General features: G+C 34.1%; 1 protein-coding gene across 1 annotated transcript in view; it reads left to right on the top strand.

The window, feature by feature from the left end:
• The window catches only part of GABRA1 (gamma-aminobutyric acid type A receptor subunit alpha1), a 53,940-nt gene that overhangs the window by 15,694 nt on the left and 25,572 nt on the right, over window positions 1–12,674 (top strand). Inside the window, exons 4-6 of the mRNA XM_081308049.1 lie at window positions 3,650–3,717; window positions 8,659–8,879; window positions 11,416–11,498. Of these exons, the coding sequence (XP_081164175.1) occupies window positions 3,650–3,717; window positions 8,659–8,879; window positions 11,416–11,498 (372 nt within the window). The remainder of the gene's footprint in view (window positions 1–3,649; window positions 3,718–8,658; window positions 8,880–11,415; window positions 11,499–12,674) is intronic.

Genomic DNA, 12,674 nt, shown 5'->3' with positions numbered 1-12,674 from the left:
ATTAAGATGTTAATGTTGAATCCTCCACAGGAAATAGGCAATAAGCAGAGTTTTCCTCTTATGGAAACTTGTTCCAGTGGGCATTCACTGTAACAGCTGATAAAAAAATCAAAGAAAATTGTTTGGGTATGTAACAAGGGAAGTACATTAGAAGGGAGAGCGGGGAAAGTGGTTGCTCTCTTCCAGTAGTTATCCTGGCCCTGCAGGAACAGAGAGGCATGCAGAGCCTTGTTTCACTCTGTTTTTACCCCTCTTCTGCCCTCCCTCACCCCTCCCATTTAGTCATTGACTGGTCACTGCAGTCCCTCACAGACATCCTTAAGTTCTCTGACATGGAATGTTTCTTAATGTTTGGAAGAGGAAGAGAAAAACATGCAGAACAAGAATGCATCTGTTATTAAAGTCCTTGGTGACAAGGTCATTTCAGAGACTTGTGATATAGGGGCTCTGGGTCAGAGTCTTTGCCTTGGAATATTGTAAAGGTGTGTTTTGGAATATCTCAGATGCAAGTGGCTGGTATGAAATAAGATGAAATATCTGAAGGCAGTGAACCAGTATGGTAAATAAGTTTAGGGCCAAGAATAGATAAAAGATGAAAAAAAAAAAGAATTAAAAGTGAAGTTATAGTCATTTATGTAAATTGCTTTCCATTTATGCCTAATCTCTGTATGGCATAGTAACAATTATGCATGGCAATAAATGTTTCTAAACTTAACCATATTCCATGTCCTGTTTGGTTCCATAATCTTTATAAATAGGCTTTTAATTTGCTGCTTTTGTAGTGTGGTCATCTATTAACAATCTAAAAACAATAGAGGGAAAATGACCCATACATTTGCTAACTGGACACTTCACTCCTTCAGGGCACTTTTTCATGCAAAATAATACAAAATAGTTGCTCTAAAATACCTGGTGGGCCAATTTTTTAAAACTAGCTATCCCATTCTTTATAATGTAGAACTGTGCTTTCCCACACTCAAGAAATAGAATGATGAAGTTTTCCAAGAGAGATGCCTCAGGCAACCACGCATGTATAAGTTTGAAGATGGGATCAATAGGTATTTTTTAAATGAGCATGCATCTCAAATAAAAAAATAAAATGAAAAGAATGGACAAAATTTTGATTACATCCATGTTACTAAGTTCCATGGGATATTTAATATTAATCTTATGTTTCATAATCAGGAAAAAACAAAAACTAAACCTTGGAAGCAAAGTGAGGTTGAGTCAACTAATTATAAAAATAGTAAAACAGGAACATTTGATCATATCAAGGTCAGGGGATAATTTTGATATTAATTCTCCCCTTGGTCTGTTTCAGAAGTATTTAATTTCAGGAAGTTGATCTATGAATGATGAGAAACAAACTTATTTCCAATAAGGGGCAGATTTGGTACAAAATAATTTAGCATGAAAATATGCCCACATCATTATTTCTTGTCATGTTTCTGTTCTTTTTCATACCCATAAATGTGTATCTTATTATATCAAAGAAAATTCTAGTGTTGGCTCTTTTGCTTGATCTACAAATGAAAATGCTGAAAGATAAAAGGGAAAAAATGAGTTTATTTAATATGATATATTCTAGCTTTTATGAATAGGTGGCATAGATTTTCTTATTTTTTTAATTGAAAAGTGTTTCTGATATTCTAATACAATGTGAGCTCATGATGAAGTCTTAAGTAATAAAGATGTTTTAACTAGGTAAATGTGTTAGTCTAGTAAAAAAAAAATGTAGAGAGCAAGAGTGTAATATTGAAAGAGGCATCCATACTGAGAGAGAGGTATCTATTGGGGAAATGCTTGAGGGCACAAGAGCAAGGACCTTACTGAGGACAGAGGGTGAGAGAACTGAGACTCACTGTGACAACTGTGCCTCTCAATTCATGCTCAGTTACTGCGGCATGTTGATGTTAAGGTTGGAAGTGAGTTCTAAATAGACAACTCTACTTTCTTTGTCACAAGCTATGTCTTTGACTTGTTTAAAGGGTAAATCCCAGATAATTTCTGTGTCAAGAGGCTTATTTGAACATTTTGGAGTCAGTGAAAGTTTTTGCAGAAAACAAACAAACAAAAAAACATTAGATTCGTTACTAAAGGGAATATCTCCAACTCCAAAAAAGTTTGATCAATTGAGATATGCATAATGTGTAGCATATGACATGACCTCTTTGCTAGGAATTTATGCTAAAAGTCTTAACTTTTCACAAGTGAGTTGAAGGAGACAGGCTATCTTTTAATTTTCAAGGGAATTTATTTTTGCACTTAAAGGATAATGTTTTTTTTTAATTCTTTTTTTTTCAGTTATTGCATCTTCTATTTATTGATTTTTTTGGAGTTTTACAAATGAAAATGGTTTGCTTTAGGTAAATTGGTGAAAAAAAAGCAAAGACATTTAACCACTTATAATTAAAATTATGAAACATTATATCTCATCTCTGATACTGATTATAATTAATATTGTGAAATAACAATACAGCTTGAGTTCCATTGAAGCTAAGAGCCAAATTGTGGTTCCTCTTTTTTTTATTATTTCTTTTTTTTTATTGGTTGTTCACAACTGTATATATTATGTTATGGCAAGCTTTATTAACTCTTTAAGATCTCAAGAGAATGTTTTATAAATGTTTGCTTTCTTGCACTAAATCTTAACCAAATTATCTGAATTCCTCCCTGGGAAAAATATGACAACCTATGTAAATATTTTCAATTTTGAGGATAAGTAGAACATATTATGGCATAGAAAAATTTCATTTAACTCATTCTAATTCATGTTCAATGTAATTTTATTATATGGGCCTCTGATGGCATATATATCAACCAATACAACATATTTATTGTAGTTCTCTGACAAACTCAACACAAACACTTCCAAAGAAATACAGTCACTCATCAAGAAATTGAAAAAAAAAATGTTGCTTGCAAAAAAAGAAACAATTTGATGAGGGGTGAGAATGAGAAATATGACTCTGTAATTTTCACCTTAAATATGTTGTATTGGTTGATATATATGCCATCAGAGGCCCATATAATAAAATTACATTGAACATGAATTAGAATGAGTTAAATGAAATTTTTCTATGCCATAATATGTTCTACTTATCCTCAAAATTGAAAATATTTACATAGGTTGTCATATTTTTTCCCAGGGAGGAATTCAGATAATTTGGTTAAGATTTAGTGCAAGAAAGCAAACATTTATAAAACATTCTCTTGAGATCTTAAAGAGTTAATAAAGCTTGCCACAACATAATATATACTTCCCAAGAGTAGCCTACATACCTGCAGGATCTCTCTAGCTGGGTAACAATATTTAAACTTATGGCATACACCTATGCTAATGGAATAAGAAGTGGTTTAGTATCTTTTAGGCACCTTTGTCCATTCCTGAAGAATTCATTAGGAAGCAGCTGAGTTGTCCATAAAGTCTGCTTCCCAACGTGGCATATTTAGACTCTATTCTCCATTGAAAATATTAACTGTGAAATTTCATGTGTAAGCAGTAAATTATCAGGACTACACAGTGGACCAATTTTAGAAATAGCTAATCAAAGCCAATAAATTTCCCATTTGGGTGTGAGTATGTGGTGGTGAGATCTAATAAGAGCTGTTGATAGACACTCACTGGCCCAATTTCCTGCTTCATCAGAGCGTGTAACTGAAGTGAAGACTGACATCTTCGTCACCAGTTTCGGACCCGTTTCAGACCACGATATGGTAAGTGACACAGCATCTTCGGTATATTTTAAATTTAAGTTTTGAAAAAATGAATTGAATAAGTACTTATGGAGAAAGTTGAAAAGCTTGAATATTTCTTTTTGTCTCTGTGTATATGATATCTAATATTGTGTGTATTTGTATATGTATATATTCTATATAACCATTTTCTTCCCAGATCAGTGCTATTTACATGGTTCTTAACCATATTTGTCTTTGTTTTCCTCCATCCCTGGGGTGACTACTTTGTCTTGATTTGTGTTCTGGGAGTCATGTGCAAGTTCTCTTTCACTTAGGTGCCATGTTGATTCTAGGATATTGTGTTTTTCAGGTAGCTAGTAATGTTTACAGAATAACTATTGCTGTTGTGATTTCTGAATTAATTTTGGCTCTAAAGAGGAAATGCATATAAAAGTTGAGTGACTACTTGACCAGAACTAGGCAGAGAAATAGTTAAAATAAAATACACTAGTGTTTACTATTCAGCTTCATTGCAAAAAAGATTCACCAAATTATTACCAAAAGTGCAAATCAAATGGATATATACCTGTCCTTTCTCTTCTCCATTCAAATAAATTAACATGAATTCCTAGCCCATCTGATCAGAGGTGGTAAGTCAGTAGAGCATTGCAGATGTTATATAATATTCTGAATTCACAACAGCCAAGCTTCTACATAAGGAAAGCATCATAGAGGACAGGAAGATATAACATTATGAATATTTCAAAGACATAGTAACAGGAATTATTTTTTTTTAATGCCTCTTGATTGGTGTTTAGTGTAAAAGTCTTTTGATTTCAAAGTAGCTTAGAGTGAGTCAGGATAAAAGTTACAGAATTATTCAGGTCAAACTCAAACCTTTTCTAGCTATCTTCCACATAATCCACAAATGATTTTGTCATACCTCCTCACCTGTTAACAATTTTCTTCCTATGAGGCAATCAATCTTGGAGGCTGGTAGGGCCAGTTCTAGGATTCAGACTGGCAGAATTCAAATCTCACCACCAGCAGTAGCATGTCCTTGGGCAAATTTCTTAAGCATCTAAGGCATCTCTCAAATGAGATTTTTTTTTCATCTTAGAATAAATGCATACAATAGGATTTTTGATACAACATCAGCCTTATGGTTATTTTGAACATTTTATATACAGCCTTTGGTCAAACATCAAATAGGAATAACACTTTCAAAGCCAGGGTCCTGCCTACTGCTTAAAACTTCTGAATCAGACTACATTTGATTTCTGCTTTCAAAGCATCAAATTGGCCATAGGTTTGCCACTGATTGACTAAGTGACTAGTGGAAATTGTACCTGATCACTTTGCTTTAGGAGATCAATTTTTTAAACCATGTTATGAAAGAATGGTGCATAAAAAGAAGCAGTATGATTTAGAGGCAATCAAAATTAGAAGGCAGAATGACAAAGCTATTTTTCAAAACAGGGAAAGCTTTGTAGGACTTAAAATGAAAACTAATGAAATACCTAATGAATAACAGTAACCACAACAGCATTTACCAACATAGAATGCTCACAATACATTAGGCACTATGCAAAAGCTTTACAAATCATGTTTAATCTAATTCTCATTGCAAACATTTTACCTAAATATTAATCATATTCACATTTTCTAGAGAAGGAAAGTGACCCATTAGCTAACTGTAGCAACTAGATTCCAGCCTATCCACCCCTACGGGAGTCGTGGTTCCCAAGGCATCTGACTTCATCTGGAATAGAAAACAAAATTAGGACAACTCCTTAACTTTATTTTAAAAACCATTAATTGGCCATCAAGCAACACATTCCCAGGGCACTAGGTTGTGACAGAAATATCTAAGCAGCACAATCATGGAGCCTTGTTTTTCGTAGTGCTTAAAATGTATTAACTCAAAGTACACACAGATGGTAATAAAGTGTACAAGCGATAACATTTCAATACAATATTTATTTAGGAACATAGCAGATGTTTTGTCCCAGATCTTCAGAATAAGGCTGATGTTCGCCAGAGACCTACTTTACTGAATGGGGTAACTCAGAGTTTTTACTTGTGTGTGCTGGAACCCAGAAACTTGAAAAAAAAATTCAGCAGACTTGGCTATGTGTTCAGACTCTTTTCCACGGAGTTCCTTCATTTGCATGCTGCTTTATTTTGGCATGATCATGGTCATCACCTACCTTCTCATTTTCTTTAGGATCCCTGATCTATTAAAAAAAAAAAAAAAAAAAAAATATATATATATATATATATATATAAAATTACCAGCTACATAGAAATCTAATAAAATTTTGTGTTGATAAAATAATGAGACAAAGAATAATTTCTAACATATACTGTGAGCTTCCTATATTCTAGAAATTCTATTCACATGTAGTGACTCACTTCTTACAATTGTCAACTTAAATTTTCCTACTTTCATAGGTTAGAACATGGGGACATAGGGTACAAAATTCCTGGAGATAAGTTAGCCAGCAGGTTTAAAATTTATATTTATAATATCTAATTTTATAGATTTTCACCACTCCCCCTTCTTATTCCAAGTTCTGAGTAAGGGGGTTTGTCCATCTTGGTCAAGATACCCAATCTTGAGCTAATGAATTTTGGCGATTGGAACAAGGTTTTGCTATATAAATAGCTACTAGGAGCCACCTACTGCTGCCATGGTAATCATGCAAGGGTAGTTCTTAGAAAATGGGAGGCTAAATATTTACATTCTTGATTAGGCCGGAGCTGATCATCATCAACTGCTTTGATTTCAGTTTTCAATTCTACTTGTAATACAGTGGAAAATGGAAATCAACCTTAGGCAGTTAGTGTTGCTTTGTGTGCATTTATGACTAGTATAGTATTTGAAGACAGCCTATGTGAAATGAAATGTCTGCCACTAACACAGGTAATCAAGCAAAGCTGGCTGTAAACATAATAAACATAAAAACATTAGGCCTTGGGCAAATTTTGATATAATTTTCTTTTCTTTTTTTTGGGGGGGGGCGGTCATTGCATTTGGGTTATACCTTGAATAAATTTGCTTAGAAATTCATTTTAAGTTTATTTAATACTTAGTATTTAATTTATTAAAAATCTCATTGGACCTAGCAAACAAGTGAACCAAATGTTAAAGTTCATGATAATGTGTTCAGCTTAGACATTCTTGGAATTTTCATTTACAAGTGGCCATTCCCTCTATTATTGACAAGTCTTAAAAAGTTCAATCAGATAGATGGAGCTTATGTAGCAGGTTGTGATAAAATAAATATCCTCATCTATTATATTTCTACTTCATATGCTTGTCTGCTGTTCAGAAAGAAGAACATGCTGGACTCAGACTAGAGATTCAGTCTCCTTATTTCCAGGACAACACTGCTTCCCTATATCACTTCCTGCTATAATTCAGTCTCTTCCCCATTTTTTTCTCCATGGAAAATTACCATTGTATGCCCATCCTACTCTTCCATGAGTTTCTCTGACAGTACTGAGCCTAAATCGTTTTCCCTCTGCTGAATTTAGCAATGCTTAACCAGTGTTTAGAGTAAATCCTATCTTGTATCACAATGACATTCACCTGACACTTCCAGATACAGAAAAACCTTACCAGTAAACAAGGTAACTTGTCTTACCCACATCAACAGAACAGCATCATGTTATGGGTCTTTTTTTGTGTCTCAGCCAACAATTAGCAATGCTTTTGTTACATTACAAACCATCCACCAATAATTGTGGGTTTCTTGATCAGCAAGGACTCAGCAATATCAAAAATGTGCTAGAAGGAGGAACTTCCATTCAGGTTTTGCCCAGTCTTGCTTAAATCCTGGGAAAGAGACAGGTGGTTAAATTTGTGCACAAAATGCCTAAAGACACACATTATTTATCTTGTACATCCTAAAGATGATATGTGTAAGGTTTGCAAAACAGCTGCTTGCAGATGTGTCAGGGCTTAGAGGATTAGGAAAATGTAACATGGTGTTTTCAAGTTAGTCCTTCTTCCGGTTTTGAGCATGGGAAGATTAATGGAGAATGTGGTGATCTTTATTTCAAACCATTGAGTTCCAAATTTAGTGCCAGTGTAGCAAGACCTGCAAGGAAGATGAATATTACCCTTTTCAATTTTAGGAGCTGGTAAGTCAAATTGCTTGTTTTCAGATTAGCAGATGTTTGTCTCTGGGTATGGCCCTAAGAAATGCTGTGTTTATTCAAATAAATAGATTCCCTGGCTGTGAATGATGATAAGCCTCACACATTTTTCATGTGACTTAGACACACATACTATCACAAACATACACTTCCAAGCCTGTACATACTCTGTATTCTTCTTCCCTTTTTTGGGAAGTGGAAATGGATTCCTTATTTTTCATAATCTTCTTCATTGTGTAGGACAATAGAAAAACTGAAAGTCTATATACAGAGAATTGGAAGTCTCTATATATTATCTGTGAAAATAAAATGTTTACCTAGCCAAACAGAAGATGGGATCTTCACACCTAAATTAGACCTGTGATTGACAGGTTTGGGTGTGACATTTTCAGAGACCCTGGGAGATTCTCCAAAAGACCACACTTTGTCTATGTGGCTGCAAATATTTAATTTAAATATTTTCCTACACATGATATCCTTTAGCGTTAGATTGTGTTTTAACAGTCTTATGTTCTATTTCTTTCAGTGGTTGGCATAGTGCGGCAGAGTTCACTTCCTTTTGTGTATCTCAGGAGAGAATCGGAAACATTTTCCTATCACAAAGAAATCTATCATATACTATAGGTATTTAAAAAAATATTTTACACCAACCAGTGATTCACCTGACACTAATATGTACATACTACCACAGTTTACTTAAAACATCATCTAGCCCACATTTGTCTTCTAAAGTTAGAAGAATTACGCATTGTTTGTCAGATATTTGCATTGCAGATCACAGCACAGTAAACTCTGCCATTTTTCAAAATTACCTAGGAATATACAATAGATGTGTTTTTCCGTCAAAGCTGGAAGGACGAGAGATTAAAGTTTAAAGGACCCATGACAGTTCTCCGGTTAAATAACCTAATGGCAAGTAAGATCTGGACTCCAGATACCTTTTTTCACAACGGAAAGAAGTCTGTGGCCCATAACATGACAATGCCCAACAAACTACTGCGGATCACAGAGGACGGCACCTTACTGTACACCATGAGGTGAGCCCAGAGGCACTTTAGCCTTGAACTTTCTGCGCTTCCCTTCCACCTGCAGGCGACCCTCAAGCTGAGGTGCCACAGTGGGACGCTGATTTTCCAGTTTTTCAACCTTGAAAATTACTCTTCTCTGAAATCTTAGTCTGCTGAAATATTAGGGAAGCATGAATATGTCAAAAAATGATTATATAAAATAAGAAAAAAATGTTTGTGGTATGGATTAGATAATACAATGCAGAACAATGTATCCCTCTGACCTTCTCTAATTCTATATGAGGGACTGGCTTCCTTTCCTCACTAAAACTTCGTGAAGTTCAACTGTTCAGCAAGGTCTAAATTAAATTTCTAAAAGTGATCTAATGGTGTAGATTGGAAAAATCTTTCTACTCAGAAGAACAAAAAAATAAGAAATAGAGAATGTTAAAGAATTCTTAAAGGAAAATATAAATTTATATGAAAATACATACATGAAATAGCACATGAATTTTCAAGTGGTATTGATAGATATTCTTAATTTTAGGTATATCTATATAGATGGATATTCTTAATTTTGCTTAAGCTGAAGACTATACATATATAATATATTATATAGTACACACACACACACACACACACACACACACACATATATATATTTCTGGTATATAAATATTTCTCCCTCTTCAAGATGATTACAAAATTCAGCATCTAGAATGTGCTCTATGTTTAAGGTTGAATGAAGGAAGCACAAATCAAAAGAAGTTTTCATTATTTTAAAGAAACATCTTAAAGAAATATTTTAAATAAAAACATGAGGTGTTTAAGAATATTCCCTATTTATGGAAAATTCTGAATTGTCCGGGACTCATTCTTGGGAGCAGCAGTATTTCATTTCCAGATGACTTGCTAGAATGATGTTTTCATAGACCTACCTGACCAACATCCAGTTATTCCTTAGGTATAAAAAAGTAATAGAGGCAAAATTCTCAATTTAGCGGGTAGTATTCAGCATGGGAATAGAGTGATATTTTGGCCTTAGAGAAAACTGCTTCCAGGATACCTATCTTTTCAAATACACACATCCAAATGGAAAAGAAAAACTACTTTAAAAGCCAGTTAGATATTGGACCCAACTATTAAAGTGTAATACAACTTCAGAATGAAAAACAAAACAAACAAACAAACAAAAAAAAACCAGACAAACAAAAAACACCCAAAACTAAATATATGTGAAATTTGAGATGTTGTCCATTGGTGACAAAGACAAATGACAATAAAACAAACGAACAAGCAAACAAAACATACATTTGCTTTGGAACCTAATTCCAGTGTTCATTCCTCCCAGGAGATGATTTTCTGGGCAAGGATTTGCAGTGCTGACTAGTTTATGATAATGGTTTTCTGATGAATGTGAAGTTCTTCATCAATAACCAGCATATTACTACCATCTCCTAAATTTCTCACCACCTTTGCTAACAAGTTACTGCTTGAGCAGTTTGATTTAAGAATGCAATTTAGTCATTAACCTATACATTTCATATTTGCTGTAATCAGTGTTATACTCACTTAATAATTTCACTGGCTCTAAAGACATCCCACCACATTTTTTAGTGACTTAATAATATGGGTTATAAAAACTTGCCAAAATCATATAAAGAAAATGAATATAAATTCCTTCATTATTCTACAAATGGAGAGCAAATGTATTTCAGTGAATTTCTTTCCTTGACATACTTTTTTATTCTTTTAAAACATGACTAGAAATTAGTTCCCCAGAACATCCCAGAGATTACAGAGAAGCACAGCTGAGACCTGGCTCCAACTTGGCCATAGGTTTGAAAATAAAACTAACCAACTGGAATATAATGATGTCATGTAGAAATTCTCAAGAAAACTTTAATCTCGGCCTCACGAAACCTGAAGACACTTCCTCCTTCCCCCATTCCTTCTTTGGTTGATGCATTTGATGATACTTAGGGAAGGAGACAGAGCTTCATTTAGGACAGGAGGATTTTACTTCTCTTCCTTGATCTTGATGTCTACTTCCCAACCCAGGATGAATTAGTATTTATGCATGTATTTTTTAAGTTTTATTTTATTTTTTGTTAACACACAATAGTTACATATTTTAGGGGGTTCATTGTGATGTTTCAATACACATACTCATTATGTAATCATCAAATGAGGGTAAATAGCATACCTCATTATGCATATATATCTGCTTATATTTACTTTAATTCTCAAAAATTTTGCTCTAGCCAGGTGGATTAGTGGATGCTATTTATTAGGAGAACTTGGGCAATGCTTGCCCATTGCATAAAACCAAATATTGCCTATTTTCTCAAAGCAAATAAAAAATGAATAGAATTCTGTCATTGTTGTAAATAATTATTTTTAGATGTTAGATCATGAACAAATTAGCGTGATCTATAGTTTATGCCTGTCTCTCCTGTTTTATTCGTATCTCTGCTACTGTTAATAGCATCTCACTCAGATTGTTGGAGAGAGTTTAACCTACAGAGCTTTTGTTTTTGTCCTCTTCTTTCTCTTAATTAACAAGGCTGACGGTGAGAGCTGAGTGCCCGATGCATTTGGAGGACTTCCCCATGGATGCCCACGCCTGCCCGCTGAAATTTGGAAGCTGTGAGTAAATTTACTTCACAGTTTCTTTACTCTTTTTTTTTTGCTTTTTTATTTATCTGTTTTAATTAGTTATACATGACAGTAGAATGCACTTATAAACTTTGATGTATCATACATAGATGGGATATCATTTCTCATTTTTCTGAGAGTTTATTAAGAGATTCCTAATTAGTTATATCTGTTAGGGAGACACATAGGCTTTAAAAAGCAATATGCTGGGCTGGGGATATAGCTCAGCTGGTAGAGTGCTTGCCTAGTGTGCACAAGGCCCTGGGTTCAATCCCCAGCACCACACCCCCCAAAAAAAATATGAAGAAAAAAGCAACCTGCTACAGAGATTTCGTATAAGTAGTAATCCCTGTTTATGTGTTTTTTTTCAAGTTTCATTTTATTTTTAATTGACACATACTAATTTTATATATATATATATATATATATATATATATATATATACACACACATACATATATATATTTAGGGGGCTTACTGTGATGTCTCAGTGCACATACACATTGTGTCATAATCATTCAGGCTAATTAGGATACCTCTCACCTCATAATGCAAGTATTTATTTGCTTTTATCTATTAATTCTCAAAAGTTTTGCTATAGTCAGGTGGACTGGTAGATAACTTTCTAATACTATTTCAGGGCAATTCTCTGTCTATCAGACTATACAGTATAGATTAAGGTATTTAGTGGAAAAATTCTATTTTTGTTGAAAAGGTATTCTTGAGAAAAAGAATGGGATATGAGGCTTGTACCTCATTGATAACATATTCCTTTTAATAAACAGAGATTATTCATTGTGTATCATCACTGGCAGTGTCTGGTCTTAAGAATAATTACAAGTGGAAAATACTACTAGGCAGCAAAGAACAATATGCAAGTTTTTCCTTACTAATGAAGCCTGCCTTTATGGAGATTTCTAGAAAATAATCTATTCTCATAGTTCTTTAATCTTTCTGGATTGGTTGGGACATTGCATAGAATTCATGAATTGCTCATGCTTTTGATGGGCCTCTAGATATATCTCCTTCATAATGACTTTCTGGGTTTCTGCTGTTTGAAGACACTTAGGTGCATCTGAGAGGAGCCAAGAGAACAGTGGCCTGGGGACTGGATTCTCTGGTGTTCTCTCTGCCCTTTTGCTTTTGACTTGCATGAGCACCTGAATT

This window comes from Spermophilus citellus (assembly GCF_964194105.1).
Source record: "Spermophilus citellus genome assembly, chromosome: 1".
NCBI classification, from domain to species: Eukaryota; Metazoa; Chordata; class Mammalia; order Rodentia; family Sciuridae; genus Spermophilus; species Spermophilus citellus.
Note: the sequence above shows the minus strand (reverse complement) of the source record. Positions and strands in the feature narration are given on the sequence as shown.